Source organism: Papio anubis, chromosome 10 (assembly GCF_008728515.1).
Source record: "Papio anubis isolate 15944 chromosome 10, Panubis1.0, whole genome shotgun sequence".
NCBI classification, from domain to species: domain Eukaryota; kingdom Metazoa; phylum Chordata; class Mammalia; order Primates; family Cercopithecidae; genus Papio; species Papio anubis.
The window spans coordinates 73,916,554-73,937,621 of record NC_044985.1 but is presented as its reverse complement, the minus strand read 5'-3'; the positions used below and the strand labels follow the sequence as shown (position 1 = coordinate 73,937,621).

The window sequence follows — 21,068 nt, the reverse complement described above, 5'->3', positions numbered from 1 at the left end:
GGCATTAAATGGGATAATGTTCATAAAGCACCTAGGGCAAATAATGAGTTCCATGAAGAACCAGTTTTATCAATGCCTTTAATCATTTTTCTTTCCTTCTCATCTTTTATTTTCAGCAGCACTGTGACTGTAGGTAGGATACTGATTTTCCTTGAACTTTTCCTGTACAGCAGTCATCTGTTTAAAGCTCTGGCAACTGCTATGTAAGATACTGTCCTATCCATTTACTCTTCCTTGAATCTGGTTGCCAGAATTAAGGATGCTGCCAAGAATACAGAATCTTGAAGTAGGGAATTCTTGAACTCAGGAAAAGTCTAAACCTTTGACATAATCATTCAACAATAAACTTGAAAAGTATCTGTTGCAATTATAAAGGAAAGCACAGTCATCATATGTACATAGCATGTAATGACTTCTTGCAGCAGCTGTTGAAGTCACAATCATAGATATGTCTTGGAACTAGTGATAGCACATTTAAATTCAAAAGGAGTGACATAGCATTGTAGCCAACAAGTCAGGTCTGTAATTTTTATTTTATTAAATACTTAAATGCTATAGAAGAGTGCTGTATGCTATCTTGAATTGTTTTCTCTCTTTCCAAGGTGAGTAGATTTATTTTTAGGTGAAGACTATAGTTAAGACACTTCTCTGGAGTCACAGAGTAGGAAAGAGCTACTCTATTTCTACTCCTTCATCTTCTTTACATTGTAAAATAAAATATCCTCTTTTTGAGAAACAAATAAAATGTCCTCTGTTTGAGAAACAAACTCACCCATCCAAACCCACAGAATGGACTCAGAGACCTGGACAATAGTGAAAGTTAGACTTTTAATGACGGTCTTGCAAGATTGTGTGTCTGGTGTGCAGGCACACCCAGCACGGTTTTAACAAGCAGTTTATCCCCTGGTGCACAGGACCCTCTCCCGATTCCTTATAGGCTAATTACTGTAGGGTCACAGTCTTCCCGGATGTCACCTATTGATTGTTAGTCAGGGCTTTAGGTGTGTTTTTAGGGTTGTCTTGCTGCATTTAGTTGTAGCCTACAATGCACTGCAATCCTAGTTAGCTCAGGGGCTCTTCAAGTATTTGATTTATGACCTAAGTTGCTGGGCAGGCTGATAAGAACAGACAAAGTGAGCTATCTTGCAGACTAATAAAATTTTATTTTAGATTAAACTTATTTGGTTCGGGTGAGGGAAACTAAGTGGTGGAGGAAGTGGGAGGCCAACAAGCAGACATCAGCTATCCAAGCAGGGGCCTGGTGTATCCTGTTTCTTCTGTGGTTTGCTGACCTAAGCTGATTCAGGGCACTTTGTTTTGGAAATGGACCATGGTATACGTTGTTTCCTTCAATTCTCTCCTTTTTATCTTTCTCCTCCTATTTGTTCCATTTCTGCATTTATTTTTGTGTCCTTTAGTTCTTAAATGTATTATGTACTCTTTTAGGGACTCCTATTGAGTTAATATAAATGTTAGAATTAAAAGAATTCGTTAGATTTCTCCAAATTCAGTGGCCATGTGGATTCTTGGAGATCTTATGGAATGCCAAGGTGAATGGAATGGCCAAGTGAACTAAGGTACAAGTCCCAGTCCAAATGGACGGTAACAGGCTATGGAGGTTCCCTTTATAATACCACCAGACATTAGCCTGGGGTATATGAAGAGCTGAGTAGTTGCCTTTGTTTGACTTACCAGTAACATTTAGGATGTGGGTACAAGTTGAGAGTTTTCCCACCGGCTTATTGAACTCTGCCCCCTGTCTAGAGAGGCAAGAGGAGTGGTTTATGTTCCCTATGGAGAAAGACGGGATCGCTCTAGGATTTGAGCTTTGCAAGGTGGGAAAGAGCAATAATAAATTTTTCAAGTCTCATTGCGCCATACATCCCTATCCTGTTACAGAGCCAACATGCAATGCATTCCTTTGGGATTGGTATCCCATTTTAGGGGAAACGGAACTACCTGTGCTTGAGGCCGCCCAGCAGAGCATGCGTAACTGTTGAGCATGCTAGTACTGAAAATTTGACCCATTCAACCCAGGCAGTTACATCCCCATATTTTTAATTTTTAAAGTTTGCCTTAAGTTAGTTGTCTTAATTATTTTTACTCTTTTAGGGTCATTGTCTGGTAGGTTAAAGGAAGTAATGAGACCAGGAGTTCTGGTAATTCTAGGTGGGCTTGGGGTGGAGTTGGTGATTTGTCTAAGAGCTAACTGTCCCACGGAATCCCTTCCTGAGATATTTATTCCTAATTTATACCTCCAAGGTTCCTGGTCTAGAGTAGCTGGGTTGTTTATGGTAATTAATATAGGATTGCATTTTAAATTTTTACAGCTAGGTAGCACGGAGCCCTTATCTTTTATTCTTTAAGGGTTTGTTTTCGGAAGAATGACTCAGTTGGCCTTGATATTGTGTGGTCCACCAGACCTGATTCCAGCTAGCGCAGGGCTTTTTTGAGAGGGTCCAATAACGGTCTGTTTTAGGACATAGATATTTGTCTGCTTGTGACAACTGCCTTTGGTTCCATAAATTCCCGCAAGGTAAGACTTGGCAGGCATTAAATTTTATAGTTTGGGGGCTGGGAGTGGAAGTTTTAGTTATGTTGACTATTAGTTTGATTAGATATTTCCTACTTTCCACCCCTAGTATTGGGCTCTATCCAGTACTTAGGTTTCCTTTCACCCCTTGTGTTAGGATTAATCCTAACTGTATCCACAATGATGGAGCCTGCTCATAGCTTCCTTTTAGCTTTTCCTTAGAGTAGCTTTAAGGCTTTCTTAGGTGATTTATACACTCCCCATCCACCCTTTTTCCTTTCTTTTGGGGGTTCTTTTACCAGTCTCTTGTCCCGAGTGTAATGTGCTCACCCCTGTTGAGCTGTTCCTATGGCTGTTTTAGTGATTAGGAGTACCTGATACGGACTTTCCCAGCTTGGGTGGAGCAACCTAATTTCCAGGTTTTAATTAGCACAGAGTCGCCAGACTGGAAGTGGCTAACTGTGAACTCAAGAGGCAGGGTTCAAGTTAGAAGTTTTTTTAACCTAAGGGATGACAGGGTGGAGGATATGCCCAGTATATAATTCTTAAAAAATTGGTCATTGGTTTTCATAGTAGAAAGGTTAGTAGTCCTGCCTAAATATGGCCTTAACCCAGGAGGTCTTTTTCCAGTAGTCTGGTTTTGTTGTTGCTGTTGTTGTTGTTGTTGTTGTTGTTGTTTTTAGACAAAATATTGCTCTGTCACTCAGGCTGGAGTGCAGTGTGTGATCTCGACTCACTGCAACCTCCAGCTCCTGGGTTCAAGCTATTCTTCTACCTCAGCCTCCCAAGTAACTGGGATTACAGGCACATGCCACCACACCCAGCTGATTTTTATAGTTTTAGTAGAGACAAGGTTTCACCATGTTGGCCAGGCTGGTCTTGAACTCTTGGCCTCAGGTGATCCACCTGCCTCAGCCTCAGAAAGTGCTGGAATTACAGGCTGGAGTTAGATTAGTCACTTCCCCAGGGCCCATTGACCCCAGAAGGAACTTGGGGAGGCAAGGGACTGACCAGCTGGCTTCTCAGGGTACCTTTGATCAGGCCCTGCTGGGTCTGGCACTGGGCCGAGAGCTGCTGGTTTGAAGAGCTAACAGCCTATGGCACCTTTCCTGAGGGGCACTTTCGTTAGGAAAAGCATCCCTGGCTCCACCCTCACTTCCTCTTTCTTTGCTTTGAAGACACCATTCCTCTCCCTGCAAGGCCGAGAGCTGCACTGTTTGTATTCCACGCCACCCCTGCTGGTGACCCAACAACTGCAAAGGGTCTCTGGTTTGTCCCGCTCTGGGAGGGGACTTAGTGGCTTTTCCTCCTCCTCAGCTGCAAGGATCCTCCCCCAGGCCCAGCCAAGCTCTGGGAAACAGAACTTTTATATATCCCACCTGAAGCGTCTTGGCAGACTTCTCCCCAGCAAGAGCTCTCTCTACTTCAGGGATTGCAAACTGGCATCCTCTTTTGCCTGTATTGGGTTTTTAAGTTTTTTGAACTGATAACCGGCATTTAAAAATCCCATTTTACATAAAAAGTTAGAATTCTGGCCTCTGACAAAGCAATTTGGCATCACAGCCGAGCAGCTGTGGCCCCTTTAATAGGGTGTGCCCTCTTCAGTTAGCCACAGTCCCCACATAGCCCTGCAGCCCTCCTTCTTATCATTTACTGGCCCTATAGTCATTTGAGTTTACCACCCTCTGATCTAATTTATGTAGCCCCCCAGACCTTCTGCAGCCTTACTGACAGCTGCCCCTGGTGGACTTACAGCCTCTCAGTAAAACAGCAACAAAACCTTAATGGTCATTTCATCCCTTTACCCTTCCATAACCTGAAGCCTTTCTACCGCCTTCTGACAAACAGCCATCTAGTCTTTGCCATATGCAACCCACTACTCCTGATCCTGAACTTTCCTCCACATCCCTTTCTCACTTGCATCGCTCAGTTCCCGGGCTCTGTCCCTCCTCAGTGGCCACATTGCACCCTTTCCCTGCACCTCCTTGTTGCTTGAACCTCTAGAACCTTCCCCCAGCCCTGCCAACCTCTCCACATTCTCTCACCTCCTCTTGCACTTTCTTCCTTTTACATTATTTCTCTCCCCAGTCTCACCTGTGTCTCTCTTTGATCTTTGTCTTTTCCAGTCTCTCTCTCGCTCATTTTCTTCTTTTATCTGTCTCTGTCATCCCCTATTTCCTTTTTCCCTCACACTCAGTTTCTTCTTCTTTCCCTCTCTGGGCATGAGCTGAGCCTTGCTGTGCCCTGGCTCCCCCATGTCTGACAGACTCTTTTTCTCTGGGCACCCAGTGCACCTGCACAGTGTCTTACACTGCCTTACACTGCCTTCCCTGTCTCGGCTGCTTAGTCCAGTGGCTCCCCCACACACAGCTGTGTACCAGGCTTTCTCTTGCTTTCAGGGTCAGCAGCTTACCTCTTTTTCTGGCCCTCTACGTTTGCCATTTCCTCCCCTTTATCTTTCTGATTTCCTTTCTTTATATCTTCTCCCTTTCTTCTTACAAAAACCTTCTGAGCTTCCCTTAGTAATTCCTTAATTGGTTTTTCATTCCATCCATTAACCTTTTGCAGTTTCTTAGTAATATCAGGCCAACTTTTAGTCAGAAAATTAACCTTTAAAATTAAAGGCCTTGCCCTACTGGGTCCTCTGGATTTAATCCTGAATATTTTCTCATTTGATCCCTGAGCCTCTGCAGCAACACAGAGGGAGTCTCCTCTTTTTTGCTGTTGAATCTCAAATGCTTTTGAGACGTTTTATGACGGAGGAGTGGACTTTTTAATCCCTGTAATTATTAGTTCCCTTAGGTCCTGCATGTGGGCCCAATCTCTTTATTGTTATCCCATCCAGGATTTGCATTTGGGAATTTCTGTTCAGTTAGCAGGACTTCTTACCCGGGAGGATGCTGTCTTTCCCAAATGGTTATGGCTGCCCTTATAATTAATCCCCTCTCTTCCCCAGTAAACAGGATATTCCTGATTGATGTCATCTCAACCCAAGTATAAAAATTGGGTCCTAAAAATTGATCTAGCTGCTTTGCTAAACCAAGGGGATCTTCCAAGAATGGCCTCATTTCCTTTTTAAAATTCCTAACCTCAGTACTTGCTAGAGGCGCATTCACAAATCCAACTCCTCCCTGTCCCATAGGGACTTTTCTAAGAGAGTATATATTAGACGTCTACTGTTCAGAAGAAATAGGGAAATTCTCAATGTCCTTCTTACATTGTTCTAATTATTTCCTCAAGTTCGGATAAGGATTTAAGGAGCATTGGGTTTAGCTCCTTTATGACCCCCAGATTTCTCTTTCTCCAATTTTCCTGTTGCCCCCTGATCTCTCTGTCCTCTGCCTTGTGAGATGTTTGGGGGAGGGGCAAGCATGTTGGGGGGTCCTAGGGCTTTTCATTGGGTGAGGGCTCTTTACTGTGCTCTTCCTCTTTAAGGGGGAACAGGGGGTTCATTCACTAATCCAACAAAGAACATAACCCACATCCTCTTGTGTGGATGGGTTTTATCATTCACGTAGAGAATTAAAGCTTGGCACACCCAATCCTCATCTGAGCCAAACTTAGGCCAAAAGACCGAAGGCTGACATGGGCTTTTTGGGCCAGATAAAACAGCAATACTCTATCATTTTTTGCTTTTCCTTGTTCCTGGTTTGAGGATTATCCATTCAAACCTGCAACATTCTCCCCAACGGACTATCTGGGAGAATGTCAGAGGGGGTCTTTTTAGTTCCCTCTTTCCTTTGTTCTCTAGGCCTGGAATTCCTGTTTGACATTTTCAGTTAGTCTCTGTGTCTGAGATTTTCCCTGTGTACTCAGCCCCACTTACTGGAGGTTTCTTGCACACCCCGGGTTCTCCAAAAATGCCCCACCACCAAGGCAGGGCTCATAGTCCAACTTTCCTACCTTGAATCATGCACAAGGTTGGCTGGTTGCCATGGTGCCTGCTCTTCTCCCTGTGTCACCTCCGCTGCCTCCTGAGTAAGTCTCGGGTTTGTCTATGGCTTCTGTGGGGAGCCAAGACATCCAGAGCAGGCCACATAAATCAAGTGGGGTGCGTCTCCCTTAACTCCATACAGGCACAGAGATAGCCGTATGGGCCACCAGGTTGTGAGAAACAATTCAACTGTCCAAACCCACAGAATGGACTCAGAGACCCAGACAATAGCGAAAGCGAGACTTCTAATGACGGTCTTGCAAGATCGGGTGTCTGGCGTGCAGGCACACCGGGCACAGTTTTAACAAGCAACTTACCCCCTAGTGCACAGGTCCCTCCCCTGGTTCCTTGTAGGCTGAATGCTACAGGGTCACAGTCGTCCCGGACGTCACCTGTTGAGTGTTAGGCAGCGGCTTTATGTGTTTTTTTTGGGTTGTCTTGCTGCATTTTGTTGCAGCCCACAATGCACTGCAATCCTAGTTAGCTCAGGGGCTCGTCAAGTATTTGACTTATGACCTAAGTAGCTGGGCAGGATAGTAAGAACAAACAAATTGAGCTGTTTTGCAGACTAGTAAGCTTTTATCTAGACTAAACTTTGGTTCAGGTGAGGTGAGGGCAGCTAAGTGGGGGGAAAGGGAATGAAGGGGGAGGCTGACAAGCAGCCTTTGGCTGTCCAAGCAGGGGCCTAGTATATCCTGTTTCTTCTGTAGTTGGCTGACCTATGCCGATTCAAGGCATTTTGTCTTGGAAGTGGACCACTGTATGCGTTATTTCCTTCACTCTATGAATATGATTGGTTTGTAAGGTGTGTATTGATTTTATTTAAGTATAATTGCTGTTTGCTTAACTAGTTGGCATAATTTATGCTAGGCAGACTACAAATATGGATTTATTTTACTACTTTAGTCACAGGTACAGAATTTTTTTCACTTGTGGAATGATGTTTTTGTAGCAGATTAGAAAACTTCTGTTTGGTGCTTTGGCAGGATTAAGCTAGGTATAATCTTTTATGAGATTTTGGCATATTTTAATATTGTTTACATAGATACTCTGCTCATTTATTATAGACAATAAAGGAACTATTGGACTAACAGTAGTACATTTTTTTCCCCCAAAAGGTAATTAATAAAATGTCTCCAACATCTTTGAAGATTACACTAAGGCAACTCATGGAGGGGTCTTCAAAGACCTTGCAAGAAGTACTAACTATGGAGTATCGGCTAAGTCAAGCTTGTATGGTAAGAATTAAAAAAAAAAAAAAAATTGTCATTTTTTAGTTCTGAAAGTAACATACATTTATTGTAGAACTTGTAAAATACACAATTGCAAACAAAATTAAAACCACCTGTAAATTTACAAAAACACAACGGGCCAGTTAGTTTTAGATGTGTGGAAGTATTGCTATCCAGATTGTTACTAAGCCTTTATAAAATAGCAATTATATTTGCATGTCAGTATAAGAAGCTCTCTAACTTCATCTTAGAGGAATTCAAAATAGAAATTAATGTCTTTCAGCGATGGTCTCTGTGACCTTGGGCAAGGCGTGTAAACTCTGTAAATGTGAATTCCCTCATGGGTAAAATGAAGAGGCTTGTTTGTAAGCAGATATATATAAAGTAAATGCATAAATGGAAGTTATTAGTCTGTTACATGTTTAAAATAATGAGCATTATTAAAGTACCATTGTAAACATAAAGTGGACAATAATCACATGGAATATTGATTTCATGAAACATTTCATATTTATATTTGTTTCTTCTTCCAGATGACAAACTCTTTAAAGGCAGAGTCATCCTTTATTTTCAGAGGGCCCCTAAGAAGCATCTTATTATTTAGACTAACATATGGACTAAAGGGAATATTTGGCTTAATAGCCAGAAAGCAGACATAAGATGTTCAGTGTAGTTCATCTAGTTAGAAATAACTCTATTAGCCATGTCTTAAAGTCACTCCTTGTGGGATGTAAATGGCAGCTGATGTCTATTGTTTATTATGTGCAGGTACTATGCTAGGCACTTTATATGCATTTACTCCATTAAATCTTACAGTATCTCTAGAAGGATAGGTACTGTTATTGATTCCATTTTACAGATGAAGAAATTGTGATATAGCGGTCATAGTGGTGTGACCGGCCTAAGGTTTTGCTGCTATTAAGTGACAGACATATGGCATATGAAACCAGATAGTCTTACTCCAGTGCCTGGAGTCTTGACCACTGTCCTGTATACCTCACAAATTCCATGTTTTTCATTACACTTTCACTGCACTTTCTAGATGGATTGATTCTTGCCTTCATTCTCTCAGCAAATATGTTAGCTATGTGCCAGGCACTATGCTTAGTGTTAGCCTTATGTTGTTGAATCAGAAGACAAGTCCTTTATTTTCATGGAGTTTAGTCTACTGAGACTATAAAGAACAAGTAAACTAAGTAAAATAATTATAAATTGTGATAAGTACTTTAAAGGAAAACATACAGGGTTGGTGGTAGATTGATGCAGGGACAGGAGGGAGTTGGGGGGCAATGGGAAGCTTCCTTTAGGTAAGTAGGTTAGGGAAGACATCTTTGTGATGTCACTTCATTTGTGACCTAAAGGATGAGAAAGGAGTATGTTGAGAAGCCTCTTAGGCTTAAGCAGGAGGTGATTTGATTTTTCATTTGATTCGGTTCAATTTGCTTTAAGAAGGAAATTATTGCTGCTATGTGGAGATAGGGTTGGAAGGGTTCAAGAACAGTTTAGAGACCAGATATAGATTTCCTGCAGTGATCCAGGTGTGAAATAGTAGTGCTTAGACAAACGTGGTGGCATTGGAGAGAAGTAAATGGATTTGAGACACATGTAGGAGATAGAATTGATAGGACTTGCTGGATGTGAGGGAAGGAATGCATTTAGGAGTTAGAGATTAGAGGAATGCGTTGGAGATTTAAATCTGAAAGACACCAACAGCAATTAAGAAAACCTTGGGGATTCATTATTTACTAAACAAGAGTGCTTACTATGTGGTAGACACTGTTAGAGATACCCAGGTACATAGGTTCCAGGTACATAGGTGTGCTCCAGAGGTAGAGGTTGAAAAGGCAGAAAACAGTTTAAATCATTATCTTGGGGAGTAGGGAGTAGGATAACAGACAAAATCCCTGCCCTCATGGAACTTACTTTATAATGGGGAAATAGACTGTAAACAAGATTAATACATAAAATATATATTATATGATTATTAACTATTAAGGAGAAAAAGGAAGCAGGATATGTGATATAGGGTAACGGGGATGAATGTAGATGGGATGATCAGAGGAGGCCTCACTGAGATGTTCTTTGAGTGAATTCCTGGAAGAAGTAAGGAAGTAAGCCATGCAATTATCTAGAGGAAGAGCATCCCAGGCAGAGGGAACTGCAAGAACAAAGCTCTGAGGCAGAAGCATGACTGCCTATGCCAGGGACCACAAAAGGCTGTGTGGAAGGGGGTGGGGGGCAGAGGTTGTGGTGAGTGAGAGATGAGGCCAGAGTAGAGGAAGGCTGTGCAGAGCATACAGAGCCTTGAAGGTCTCTATAAGGACTTTGGCTGAGTAAAATGGGAAGCCACTAGATGATTATGAGGAGAGGAATGCCATGATCTTACACTTTAAAGAACTGATCACTCAGGCTGCCATGTTGAGCACTGAATAGATAAAATCATATAGAAAGAAAATGAGAGTCCAGACCTGAGCCCTAAGGAACTCCAACATTTTGAGGTGTGGTAGAGAAAGAGCAGTAGGAAGGAAAAAAAGGATGGAGAGGTAGGAGGACTAGAGAGTGTGGCGTCACAAAAGGAAGAGAGGAATGTTTCAGGGAGGAGGGTATAATGGACAGTGTTGAACACTGTTGAAGTGTAGATGAGGTTAGAAGTGTCATTTGACCTTGGTGATGCCGACATCATGGGTGGTTTTGGCAAGCCATTTTAGAGGAGTGGGGGCAGAAGTTAGAGAGTAGTAAGTTGAAGAGGGAAAATGGAATGTGAAGAAGTGGAGAGAATATGTGTAGATGAATACTCTTGAAAGTGAAATAGGAAAGAAGCTGGGACTGTGGAGTCAAATGAAGTTCCTTTTTTATTTTGTAAGATGGAAGGTACTAGAACATGTTTAAAAATGATTGGGAATGATCCAATAGAGAAAAAAGATTATGTTGATGATACTAATGGTAGTTAATATTTACTGAACACTTAGTGTCAACCACTGTGCTTGGATGTGGATTAAAATAATCCTACGATGGATGTATAAATTGCCTTTTCATGTAAAGAAACTGGGGTTGGAGAAATTACTAGTCCAAGGTCACAAAGTTAATATGTAGCTATCAGGATGTGAACCTAGACATTTGAACTGCATGCATTTAGCCACTCAGTTATATTGCCTACATTGATGATTCTAGGAAAAGAAAAGTGAATGACCACATTAAGCAAAGTCCGTCCTTGAGAAGGCAAGAGGAGATGTGAATTGGAATGCAAGGGAGGACTGGTCTTTGAAAAAGGGATGGTCCTTTCCTCCACGGCATTGAAAGGGAAGGCAGGTGCAGATGGCCGCAGTTGCCTACAGGCGTTTTAGTGGTGGGAAGACAAGACTTCATATCTAAGGGCTTCTTGTATTTTTAAAGAAGTCAGAGGTTAAGTAATTGACTGAGACTATAGTAAGAGTGTGCTCTACGGGTAGAGGTTGAGAAGGCAGAAAACACTTTAAATCATTATCTTGGGGAGCTGAGAAGAGATCTTTGATTGTTTGGCAGTTTTCTGTGCCTGTTTGAGATTTTTGATCATGAATTTTAAATGAAACCAGTCACAGTTGTATGATTTTCTGCAGCAAGACTTAGCTGCTGAAGTGCAGGCAGGGGCACGTGGTAGGGTTTAGTTGTTGCCAGGATTTTGCTAGGATTGTAAAAAAGAGAAAAAGGTTTGAGGGAGATGATGGCATTTTGACAGGAAAGTGACCATATTAAAGGACTGGTGAGACTGGGCTGGATGAATAGCAAAGTGAAGCCAGCAGATGGGGAAAAAGTCATAGGATCAGTGGACTTCAGTAAGATCAAGGATGTGTAGCAGTGGAGATACTTGAGCAAATAAGATTAGGAGGTGGTGATCAGAGAGTGGGCTATCAGAGGTGGTTCAGTCTCTGAATGTCATGATTCAGGTTGTGGCCATGGAAGTGGAAGGCTGAAGTGAATAGAGGAGAGACAAGAAAACCCAGAATAAGGACACCCAGAAATTATCCCCATTTAATCTCAATTTTCTTTCAGAGAGGTCATGACTTTCATGAAGGCGTTAGAGCTGGTAAGTGGCAAATGGGAACTTACCATTTTGGAGAAATGGGATTTGTGAGCATATGCTGTTAATTAAAGAAGATACAGATTGTGCATCCCAAATCGTGAAATCCAAAATGTACCAAAATCTGAAACTTTTTGAGCGCCAACATGACACTCAAAGGAAATGTTCATTGGACTGTAAGTATAATGCAAATATTCCAAAATCTGGAAAAAAAAAAAACCTGAAACACTTCTGATTCCAAGCATTTCAGATAAAGAATATTCAACCCATAGTTGTTTTAGTAGTGAAAGTAAAACTTTTATGAAGGTTGAAAAATTGTGTATGTTTTTAAAAAATATGTTACCATCTGGGATATGAAAAGGAGGATCAGTCTTTGATAATTGTTTTAAAAATTCACATAACTTGGCCACTGTTCCCTAATTTATATATAAGGTAATCCTGCCCCTACAATCATGGACTACCTCTGGTAAGTGCAGCATTGAGCTTGTAAACTCATCCTGCTGTCATCCTGCTGCTGTGTCCTTTGAAACATGCATTTATTCCCTTACAGAAAGCCCTCAAATCCCCTACCCTTTCTCCCTCTTTTGTGCTGGTCTGGCAAAACTGACCAGTGGTCTAACCCTACTTTCCACCTGCCCGTACCTCAGCAGTTAAACATTGCTGGGGAAAAAGACTGTATGACATCATTAGTAACATCTACAGATTGTCTTATTAATACTTTCCATTTTGCTTATTATCTCCAGTGTCAGCAGATTTAGAAAAAGCAAGTGAAGTGCTTGACTGTTTTTTCTAGCAAACTTGCAGTAATTCCTTTTTATGTGTAACTCTTAGCCCTATAAAAAGCTGTTATTTATGTTGTATAAAATGAGTTGTTCCCTCTCCATGTATTTTGCATATCTAATGTTCCTGTTTTTATTATTTTACTATAGTAGTGCAGACTCTGGATAAATTTTTTATTTGAGACAGGGTCTTGCACTGTCACTCAGGCTGGAGTGCAGTGGTGCAGTTTCGGCTTACTACAAACTCCACCTCCCAGGTTCAAGTGATTCTCTCATTCCTCAGCCTCCTGAGTAGCTGGGACTACCAGCCCGTGCCACCATGCCTGGCTGATTTTTGTATTTTTGGTAGAAACGGGGTTTCACCATACTGGCCAGGCTGGTCTTGAACTCCTGATCTCATGTGATCCGCCTGCCTCGGCCTCCCAAAGTGCTGTGATTATAGGCATGAGCCACGGTGCCCAGCCTGGATATACTTTTTTATCTTAATAAAAGGTTGTGTTATGTTCTCTGAACTCTTAAGCTTTGATAGACAATCACTCTTCATGGAGTTATTTCATTTCTGACATGATACAATATCAGAAATAAGGACTTGATTGAAATCTTTTTAGGATTCAGCACCTGGAGTTGATCGGAGGAGATGGCAATGTGTCTTGTAGAAACTAAGTAACATAGGCATTTTCCTCAGGAATTCTCTGCACATTCTTGCTGCATGTGGATTACAGCCTAGACCTCTGATTTTAGAGGACCTGTAAGCATACAGGGTTATATTGTTCAAGTATTCATTATATGTTGTAATAGCCCTTCTTTAAAAGAAAGATATGTTTTTAGATAAACACTGTTATTTTGAGGAAAAAATGTTGAAACCAATCAGCATCAAAGTTCTGATTCATAAAGGAAGTGCTTATTATGCTACTTTTTTTGTTTTGTTTTTTGAGATGGAGTCTTGTTCTGTCACCTAGGCTGGAGTGCAGTGGCACAATCTCAGCTCACTGCAAGCTCCGCCTCCTGGGTTCACACCATTCTCCTACCTCAGCCGCCCAAGTAGCTGGGACAGATGCCCGCCACCAGGCCCGGCTAATTTTTTTTTTGTATTTTTAGTAGAGACGGGGTTTCACCATGTTAGCCAGGATGGTCTCGATCTCCTGACCTCGTGATCTGCCCGCCTCAGCCTCCCAAAGTGCTGGGATTACAGGCATGAGCCACTGGGCCTGGCCTGTGCTGTTTTTTAATGAAGAGCAAGTATATTGCTGCCTCTTTCAGAAAGCAGTGTCTGTTCTTGAGAGTGAAAATTGTAGTGTTCTTACATAGGCAAATGTTTGCTGCAGTTTGCTAATAATAAAAACACATTAGCAAGTTAAAGTACATTAGCAAATTTAACAGTTGTTAAAAATTCTTATTGTTAACATCTAGAACAAATTACTTTGTGGTTATAGAAGGAAAAAAAAAAAGACTATCTTACTGTAGCTGGATACCCACTCAAACTCCATGTAGTGGCTATCTCAGGAGACTTGCAAAACCTGAGCTGCCTACATGGCACAAACTTATGTTATATCTATTCTAGTAAAAAAATTGTTAGCTTGAAATAAAATAACAAATTTGATTAATAGTCTCTTTCCTCTGGTCCTTCAGTGGGATCTCAAGGAGACAGGTAGTATTGACCAGAAGACTTAACAGTGAAAGGGATTCTTGTGGAAAGAATGTGCCAGGGTTGTTCTTCGTTTACACTGTTCATGGAATATCAAACTTTCAAATAGTAGGGGTCAGAACATCAGTGTTTAATATCCCAGTGATCTGATACCGGAATCTCATAGTAGGTAGTTAAATCTTAAAAACAAAACCTCCAGTATCTGCATTTAATTGTGTGTAAAAGCTTCCCTCTACCTACCAAGGCAGCCTTCTTCCTTGGTTCCCATACTGCTTCTTTAACTATTTTAGCCTTTAAATGCTAAATTAGGTTTTTCTAATTCACTATAGTTTGCACATTTAAATATTTCCATTCTTCACAAGAATTATGTGCATTTTAAGCATGGTTGAAATTTGCTACCACAACCATAACTTAAAAAATTTGAGATCATTGTAGATTCATGTGGTTGTAAGAAATTATATAGAGATCTTGCATACCTTCCTCCCAGTCTCCCAAATGATAATGTTTATATAACTACAGTATACTGGACATTCCTCCCCCCTTTTTTTTAGAAGTTACAGATTGCCTCATAATCCTGTGGGGATACTATGTGGCTATAATGAGTGATGACTACACTGAAATAGAAGAACTAGAAGGTTTCATGATAACCTGATTTTTTAAAATCCAGAGCTGTCTGAACTGGAGGATTCAGCAGAACAACAGTATCCACATTTAATTATGCATGAAGTCCTCTTTTCTCTACCTTAAGCAATTAATTTCATCCCAAAATTCAGTGTGGAGGAGGTTAGGAGGCACACCTGGTCCCTCTGCCCTCCCCTGCCTTTACTTTAAACCACTGGTTTTAGCTGTTTTGTATGTGGAGGTTTCATTTGCAATTTTATTTCAAGAAGAAAAAAAGAATTCTGTTGTTTAAACCACTGGATTAATTCAGTAGGCTTTATTAAAGCTAAGACATGAGGCTTAGGAAGTTAGAAAATATCCACCCACTCATCAAAAGTATATTGTTGTCCATCCCTGGAGGTTTAATTTAAAAGATAAATAGAAAACATATAAGAACTTTGCAGGAAAAAAGTATTATAGAAAAATGTGCCTAGTATAAGAATTTCTGTCAATTCGGTAAGTAAAATCTGGTAATATTAGAAAAAAAATAGTACTAACATTTGTATCTTCTCTTGACAGTTTTAATTGATAAAGACCAGAGTCCAAAATGGAAACCAGCTGATCTAAAAGAAGTTACTGATGAAGATTTGAATAATCACTTTAAGTCTTTGGGAAGCCATGATTTGAAATTTTGAGGTGACAGGCTTTTAAGGTAATTTCGTAGCATGGGTTGGCAATCTACAGCCTGTGGCCCAAATGCAGCCTGCTGCCTGTTTTTATATGCCCTGCAAGCTAAGAATGGTTTCTGCATTTTTAAATGGTTGGGAAAAGAAATCAAAGACTAATATTTCATAACATGAAAAGTATATGAAATGTCAGAGTTCACAAATAAAGCTTTATTGGAACTAGCTATACTCATCTGTTTATACATTATCTGTGACTGCTTTGAAATGAGTAGTTGCAATAGAGAAGGTAAAGCCTACAAAGCCTAATTATTTACTGTCTGGTTTTTGTCAGAAAAAGTTTGTCAATCCCTGTTCTAGAAGATGGAAAAATGTGAAGGTCTTTAGAGATTCTCTAGAGCAGTATATCTAATTGAAATGGGATCTTTGTTTGGCTTTTGGTAGTGGCTTGTATGTTGATGAAATCAAGTATAAAATATAAAAAATAAAGACCCTGAAAATTGTTTTGGATACTGTGTTAATGCCTCATAGAATTTTCTCCATACATGAGTGTTTTAAAGTAACTGAGTTACTGTAACAGAAGAGCTCCTTTTATAAACATTAGAGCTCCTTTTATAAATATTAGAAACCAAAGAGAAAAGATTTTTATTAACGTCCCTCTTCAGTATTAACTCAGACTTGGTCTTCCCTAAAATAATCAGAATACCATCCCATGGTGAAACTGAAAGCATTATTTTCTTGTTATTTGTGATATTTGTTAATCTAGTATAATGAGAAATTAGGAAACTCCAATCTCTTAGAGACACTCTGTTTTTTTATAATTTACGTAAGACTTTTGTGTGATAATTATCCTTACAAACAAGGTTCAAGTCAGGAGAAAAAAATTAATTGAAAGCAAGAAGACTTTCGTTCAAAAGATATATTCAATAATTAATATTGTTAATAAGTACTTTTTAAGGTATGAAAGAACTAAAAGGTATTCCAGACTCAGAACCTTAAAGTTCTAGGCAAGAATAATTTTTAAACTAAAGGTAAGTTTATAAATTAACAAAATAAACAAAATTTATTATTTTGTTTTTTGTTTGTAATTTTTGTTTAAATAATTTTAAAGGTAAGTTTATAAATAAAATTTATAATTTTTTGTTTGTAATTTTTGTTTATAAACAAAATAAATTATAAACAAAATAAATTTTTTGTAACTTGTTATAGTTTCTCCTTCATCCCATACTCTGAAAAAGACATTAAAGATCATGTCCTGCACCCTTCTTATAGATGAGGAAATGTCAGCCCAGAAGGTACTGCTTTATGTTTTCTCAGTTCTTACTCTGTTTTACGTGAAGCATTTTTCTTTCGAATAATTCAGTAACAGATCTGGAATAAAGATGCCATGATATTGGATACATTTACGTTTATACTCTTAAAGATCCTAAATTGGACCTGAACGATCCAAGAAATTATTTGTATAAATGGGTTTTTGTTCTCTGTATTTATTAACAATGCAGAAAATGTCTTTTATATTGTTAAAAAATTCAAAGTACACAATGTCAGAAAGCATTTGCTTCAGTTAAATAAGAACTCACACTACTTAATTGCAACTGGACTTTTATTGTGCAGTTACAACAAATGTTTTCAGAAAAATATTTGGAAAAAATATACCACTTCATAGCTAGCTAAGTCTTATAGAGAAGAGGATTTGCTAATAAAACTTGAGTTTTGAAAATTAAGATGCAGGTAGTGCTTCTGAACTAATGCCCATAGCTCCAAGGAAGACATGTCCTATTTAGTCATTCAAATACAAGATGAGGGCATTGTGATTAAGCAAACAATATATTTGTTAGAACTTTGTTTTTAAATTACTGTTTCTTGACATTACTTATAGTCTCTAACTTTTCATTTCTAAAACTATGTAATACAAAAGTATAGTTTCCCATTTAATAAAAGGCCAATGATATTGAGTAGAATATATGCGTATCATGCTACTTCATTCAGTGTGTCTGTTTTTAATACTAATAAGGCAGTTTGGCAGAAATTATTTCTTTGGGACTAAGGTGATAATCATTTTTGTCCCCTTGAAAATTGTGCTTTAAATGCTAATAACCACAGGCAGATTGCAAACTGATAAGGCAACAAAAGTAGAGAATTTTAGGATCAAAGGCATGTAACTGAAAGGTAACAAAAGTACATAAGTGACAACTGGGGAAGGCAGCAGTGAAGCATATTTGTGGGGTTGAGTTGTTGTAAATAAGGAATTTGCACATTTATTTTCTCTGATAACCTGCTTCCACAGTTGCCACCTGGAGGTTCTTTGTTGTGCTGATAGAAGCCCATTTGCCCTTACATTGGATGTTCCAAATGTTTCCCTTTCCAGGAGCTAGTCAGTCTTTCAGATTCTTTCAGTCATCTGTTTTATATGTCTCCTGCCTTCTCAGACTGTCCTTCTACTCTCTTTTATTGTTCATGAAAGACCTTCAAATTGAAGTAAAACCCATATTTCAATATAAAGATATGAAAGAAGGCTAATATCCTATTAGTGATATTCTCATCCATCTTGAATGCCAATCTATATCGTGATAACTGTCACATGTAATGTAAATTTGTTTATTCATCTCTTATTCATTTGTTCATCTTTTTAATGCATTTGCTTATTTATCTTTCTCCCATCTGCTCCTGTCTTGATTTATCCACTAGCTCACTGATTATTCAAGCCTTGTAGTTCATATATGTCATGGATTGACATACAATACAGCATATATTTCAGACATAAGTTTTTCGGAAATATTGTACACAAGATATCGTACTCTATTAAAATGTGATTCAGGGACAAGGGAATGGTGCTTGGTGATAAAACTATACTGCCATAGTTGCTGAGGAAGGGCAGCAACAGAGATCAGACTTCTAGCTAATATGGATCTGGCAGGCATCCCCCTGTGACACCCCTGGGAAATAGTGGCCCAGGGCACAGAAGGAACCTGAAATTAAAATATTTAGATACAACCAAACTCACTTGTCTCTGTCCCTATGTACACTGAAAAATTTAGTGGGACATGCTGCTTTATGTGGCTTTGTGTTTTCACCATTGTACTTACTTTATATACCTAACTGTACATTTTAAGCAGCAAATGACCTTGCAGCAAAAAATGTCTTGGTGTGAGATGCAAAATGAATGAAAAACAACCACATCTATGCTTTTGTCACTCAACCTAAACTACTCTTCATGACCTGGAAATGTTTTATACTTATGGGAAACTTTCTGCCCTTAACCTTATAACTTCAGATCCTTGTATGAATGGGTTTGGTTGTTTTTCTATTAATTATATAAATTGTAGATTGCAAGTAAAATGGGACAGTACAAATCCCGGGACTTGGTAAAATTAGAGTTGAATGATGACGTGTCCAAAGGCAACTGAAATATGACATATTTCAAATAATGTTTTCCTTGCTCATGTAACTTGGAGAATTCACTCTATTTGATTGTGGGTTTCAAAGTATTAGTGTTAAAATTAGAGGTAGATTTTCTGCGTGCTTACAAGACAAATACATATTTATCTCATTAAAGAGGTAATAAGCCTTTTTTTTAACCTTTATATTTTCAATACCAGTGGTGTATTGTGGATCTAACACACACAGGCTTAAATAATTTCCTTTCCATTTAAACTCATTGTGTACCAAATCTTGATGAAAAGATAATTCTAGAAAGTCAAGTCTTAATTTTCCAACAAGTTATGTCTTAATTTCTTCTTCCCCCTTCCAAATTTTCTGTTACTACTGATCTTCAAACAGTACTGATCTTCAAACAGTACTTAATCCCTTAAAACAAAAAGGTGTGTATGTGCTGTGACAGTAAAAATGAAAAAGAAAAAATACTTCCCTAAAAGGTAGCTAGGCTTATGGAAACAGTATAATAGGTGGCTATAAATGCCCTATAGGCTTGTGTTACCACTAAAAAATAACAAAAACCCAGAAAACGAGTACTCTCCTCAAAGGACAGTTTTATCTTTTCCGTTTTGCGATACAACTGTAAATCTTCATGCATTATCTGGTCTCACAGTAATTTTAATGGCAACCGCCTCACTAGTCAAGAAAAAACTGGGAATAAATGCCCATATTCCAGCTCTCTGTACCTCTGAGATAGTAAAGCTTAATACACAATTAAAACTGAAACTTTCTACCTTGCAGACTAAGTTTCTGTTATTTTTAAGATTCACTGGATTGCTCTTTATAAACGGTACCCATACTTGTTTTCTTGTATAGTTATATCACTGGGCTTCTTAATTCAATGCAATAAACACTAATGTCATGGCTTCTATAAACTGTTATCTTTAAGATGGCTTTAGGCACAAAGTCGGCAAAGTCTGAGTCATCCAATAACAGCTGTAATTAGTTAGGGCCCTGAGGTCCAAGGTGGTAGTTACACTTCTCATCTACAAAAATAAATATCTTATTAAGACAGGGTTCATTTGTGTCAAGAAGTAGAGATCCTTGACAAACAAGACTTACTGTTAATCACTATGATTTGAGTGCCATTCCCGTGCCAAGAAATTTTAGAAAAGCCCTTTTCATATCTGGACTTTTTTGGGTATAAATTTAAAAAAATTGTTATTTTAAAGGACAACCTTTAAAATAACCATTGGAATTTGGGGCAGTTTTTATTCCTTAGCATTTTCTTTGGTGATGCCATTACTTAGGAAGAAGTGCTATGACATTCAGTTGATTATTGGGTATCACAGGACCTCTGTTCAGCCCTTCAGATGACTAAAATCTAAGAGTAAACAGAGAGAAATTTCTGTTAACATAGAAGTACTTAAAATGCATTTCATCCTAGGTGTTCTTATACTAGTGACATTATCGTAGACACATTTTTAAATCCAGATAGGTATTTGTACTTTTTCACACCAGTTTTTGCTTTTGTCGCATGTATTCAAACTAGCACCTCCACAGTCAAAGTGTTGTCATCCTACAGCCTCAAGGCCCCTCACTCTCAATGTATGGAATGTCATGGTACTTGATATTATTGCATGCCCATTGCTGCAAGGCATCACACAAGATATCCTGAGACAGGCGGTGTGCATATTCCAAGATCACAATATTGGTCCCTGGGGGTTCCTTCACTTCCTCTTTGACATTAACTGGAGAAGTCATCGAAGGTAGACATCTCTCTTCTGGCATAAAGGGTTCTTCACTCTCATGCTGCTTCTCACCTTCATATATGGTAGGAAATGGGAAAGTTTGCTTTGATTTCATGCAGCCCATGTTATGAAGAGCTGTTTGTGGAGGAAGCAGTGGCAGACTACTTCCAGGCCATCTTTAGAAAACAATGAAATTTGTCCATGTGATGTTAACCAGTGCTTTCCCTCTCCAGGCCACTTCAGTATTCAGTGTTCCCTTTCACCACTCTTCACATGTAGTGTTTACCTGTCAAGAGAAGGTAGGTTTCATTTTGAAGTTACAGAATGCAAAATAGTGTATGATTGAGTGGCATCACTTTGGTCACGTGGAAGAAATCTGAGGTAAAAACAAACAGCTTTATCTTACCAGTGGAAGAAAAAGATAATCACTCAATAAAAATGGCAACTTGCAAAACAGGAAAACATTTTTTTCAAGATCT

General features: G+C 39.1%; 2 protein-coding genes across 13 annotated transcripts in view; one reads left to right on the top strand and one right to left on the bottom strand.

The window, feature by feature from the left end:
- Positions 1 to 15,966, top strand: part of HIBCH (3-hydroxyisobutyryl-CoA hydrolase) — a 122,295-nt gene extending 106,329 nt beyond the window's left edge. For 3 of the 4 annotated variants that reach the window (XM_031651414.1, XM_031651413.1, XM_009182619.4), the window contains 3 exons: positions 7,586 to 7,705; positions 11,729 to 11,762; positions 15,360 to 15,694. In XM_031651414.1, coding sequence (XP_031507274.1) covers positions 7,586 to 7,705; positions 11,729 to 11,762; positions 15,360 to 15,475 — 270 coding nt within the window. In that variant the 3' untranslated portion in view covers positions 15,476 to 15,694. Of the gene's footprint in view, positions 1 to 7,585; positions 7,706 to 11,728; positions 11,763 to 15,359 lie in introns of all 4 variants that reach the window. The other variant, XM_031651412.1, reaches the window with a different exon arrangement.
- Positions 15,967 to 17,048: 1,082 nt separating this feature from the next.
- Positions 17,049 to 21,068, bottom strand: part of C10H2orf88 (chromosome 10 C2orf88 homolog) — a 195,396-nt gene continuing 191,376 nt past the window's right edge. For 6 of the 9 annotated variants that reach the window (XM_021923809.2, XM_009182612.2, XM_009182611.4 and 3 more), the window contains one exon: positions 17,049 to 20,875. In XM_021923809.2, the coding sequence (XP_021779501.1) occupies positions 20,426 to 20,713 (288 nt within the window). In that variant the 5' untranslated portion in view covers positions 20,714 to 20,875 and the 3' untranslated portion in view covers positions 17,049 to 20,425. The remainder of the gene's footprint in view (positions 20,876 to 21,068) is intronic. The other 3 variants (XR_004176599.1, XM_031651416.1, XM_009182613.3) reach the window with 1 other exon arrangement.